The sequence below is a fragment of the Micropterus salmoides genome, unplaced genomic scaffold (genome assembly GCF_014851395.1).
Source record: "Micropterus salmoides isolate LMB-PRFRI ecotype aquatic unplaced genomic scaffold, ASM1485139v1 Ms_hic_scaffold_1985, whole genome shotgun sequence".
NCBI classification, from domain to species: Eukaryota; Metazoa; Chordata; class Actinopteri; order Centrarchiformes; family Centrarchidae; genus Micropterus; species Micropterus salmoides.
Window position 1 is genome coordinate 31,155 of NW_024041134.1, and position 3,064 is coordinate 34,218.

At 41.4% G+C, this 3,064-nt stretch overlaps 1 protein-coding gene across 1 annotated transcript; it reads left to right on the forward strand.

Annotated features, from left to right (window-relative positions):
• The first annotated feature begins 221 nt into the window (after positions 1–221).
• LOC119911256 (MICAL-like protein 2) lies at positions 222–2,709 on the forward strand. Its single transcript, XM_038730069.1, has 2 exons — positions 222–1,053; positions 2,520–2,709. Exons 1-2 carry the CDS (start codon positions 911–913, stop codon positions 2,602–2,604), a joined length of 228 nt encoding a protein of 75 aa, XP_038585997.1. The 5' UTR covers positions 222–910; the 3' UTR covers positions 2,605–2,709.
• The last annotated feature ends 355 nt before the right edge of the window (positions 2,710–3,064 follow it).

The following is a 3,064-nucleotide window of genomic DNA, read 5'->3' on the forward strand; positions in this document are numbered from 1 at the left end:
GCAGACAGGACAGGGCAGGCTGACTTACACAAGTAACAACCACACCTTGCTTTTATCCTCGATCTAACATACTAAAATAGCTCCACATTATGATCGTTGAATAAATATTACTATTTCCTGTCATAGCTCAGGAAATAGAAATGTAAAATCCTAAATATGCTGTGGTAACTTTTTATGTGAGTGGTGATTTAGCAGCTCTGATGAATGTGCCCTCAGTTTTGTCTCTGGGTATTTGTGGGTTTTAAGGAGTTTAGATGAAAAAATTAAACACAAATTATAGTAATGGGATTTTTAAAGGCAGCTGATTGTGGTCTTGTCTTTAACTACAAGTGTGCCAAAAGGAAATAAAAATCATCATACACATAGCCTAATATTCATGGCAATCTGGAGAATTAACCGGAGCAGGTTTTTATTCTGAATGAATGGATTAGCCTAAGACTTTGCACACTTTTTTTTGGTCGCTCATAGTTAAAAAATTCCTGAGTAATTTGGACTCATGAACGCATATCTCTAAGATCATATCTATGGCCTGTGATTAGTCTGTCTTATGTAGCCCAGTGTCTCACACACACACACACACACACACACACACACACAGAGACGCGGAGAAGGTTTAAAGAAACAAAGGCGGACTGAACTCCACCCATTCCTCGTCACTCTCAACCTTTCGCAGGTGTCGCATCCACATTCTTTCTACTTTCTCAGTTGAGAATTAAGGTGATTCCCACAAACGCTCACGAACACACAGTAGGCTACTGCTGTCTGTCACTTCCCGGATCCAGCGTGTCCAAGTTACTGTGGAAAGTTTCTGAAGTGTGTTGCTGGAGGGAGGGACGGAGGGGGAGCTCTGTGAGCCAACAGCGGCGCCGCTGCACTCACACACGGATCAGTTCGGGGTTTGAGCTCCGGGATGTCGGCCGTGAAGGCGCTGCAGCAGTGGTGCCGGGTCCGGTGTGAGGGTTACCGGGATGTGTCCATCACAAACATGACCACGTCCTTCAGGGACGGCCTGGCTTTTTGCGCCCTCATCCACAAACACAGACCCGATCTCATGTAAGTAGCCTACTGACACCAGAACATTTTAAAACGCACCTCAGCGAGTCAGTCAGTGTTGTCTGTGTCGTGGCTAGTTTAAAACATTTAACTCTTAGCCTATAGTTAGAAGGCGAATATTGGTTATACTTACCAGCTTTTTGACAAGTTTCAGCAGTTGATGAAAGGGAACAAACTTCAGCTTCATGGGTCTGCAGGGAAAACAGGAGCAGGAGCTCAATGGACTTTGGAGCTAAGTGACCAAAGGGGTCAGTATATTGGCCCCTAGGAGGTCTGAATGGTTTTAAAATGAACTGGAACTATTTATCTTACTTAACTAACATGACTGGACATTTACTCACCTCTTTCTCTGCATCAGTTAAAAATAACTGAGAGAACAACATTATATATGTCATGCTATGTCAGCAAATAATGTTTTGGATGGAATCAGTCATTATTTGCTTCCATAATAGCCGCATCTAAAATACATATATCTACTAGGCCTTTGCATTGAAATGTGAAAAATACTTCACAGCTTTCAAATGTCATTTGTTCAGCAAACAGACCTGTCGTTGACCAGAATATTGCTTAAAACTTGATTTGTAGGCTACTTACCACAAAACAGCTCTTCTTGTGTTTGTTCTTGTAGGTGTAAATCAAAATAAGACACAACTTCTTGTTCCATCTCCTCCCATCTCTGTGACCCATGTTACTTACTTTTTGGAATGAAGTGTGTGTGTAATTAGAGCTGAAAATCTCAATTTCAGCATGGGATCTACTACAGTTTGTGTGTGTGTGGTGTGTGTGTGTGTTAAACATCCTTTTCAGTCCGGTGCCTTGATCAAATGTTTGGAATTCAATTTTTGCCTGAAAGTAAAAAGGACACCGTCTTTGTTTTTTCCCAGGACTCACTGATCACTACCAGGGATGTTCCACAAGGCAATAATGTTGAATATTTTGTACTTGAAAGCTGTAACATCTTGGCACAATATGGTTTGAATAAGATCTCTCAACATTAGACTTTGGCTTAATTTTTAAAAATTTTCCCAAGAATTGACTCACCGTCTCCAGTTGAACTACAGATATGCCTGGTTTTGTTCCAGAGAAGTCATTATGGAACACAGACAGACTGTAGTTTCGTTTTAAGATGAACAGCTGCTCCAATCCTTTCCATTCCAGTTTTTACCTGCAGCCAGACCAGTGTAGCTGCATGTTTAATGTTTACATGGGCTGAAGTACTAAATATTGGTTAAAGGATTTGCTTCAGTTTGCTCACTATAAACACTATCAGGCCTGTGATGAATGCATCAGTGACACCACAGCAACCGTGAAATGAATTGAATTGAATTGTCACATTGTCAGTGTCATGATATATTTTGATGTGCATGACACAAATAAAACATGTACTGCTTGTCAACAAATAGATGAGGAAGGGAAGTTGGATCACATGTGTTTTGTTACTAATTTTTTTTCTTCCTCTGTTGCAGCAACTTTGATTCACTGAAGAAGGAAAATGTCTTTGAGAACAACAAGCTGGTAAGACACGCTTACATTCTGCATTTTGACCTCTGAATGTTTTGAATTTTTTGTCCTGAAAAACTTATGTTTCCCACACACAAAGGGTTTCAGTAAAGTAGATTTCTTAATCCTGATCCATGCTGACATTAGCAGTTAGCTCGAAGCACCCTGTGTCTGAGCAGAGCCTCACCGAGCCACCAGTATGGCTGTGCATGTGAATAATCTCCTCTGCATCCAAATTGAAAATGACAGTAGCGCTCATAAGTTAGTTGATTAATTAATCACTCAGTTGACAAATAATTCATTGCCAACTTTTATGACCGCTCAGGAGGGAACATATAACACGTTTTAACCCTTTTTAAAAATAAATACACCAAACTCTTAAAGCCCTGCGATGGACTGGCGACCTGTCCAGGGTGTACCCCGCCTTTCGCCCAATGTCAGCTGGGATTGGCTCCAGCACCCCCGCCCCTGTACGCAGGATAAGCGGTTGACAATGGATGGATGGATGGAT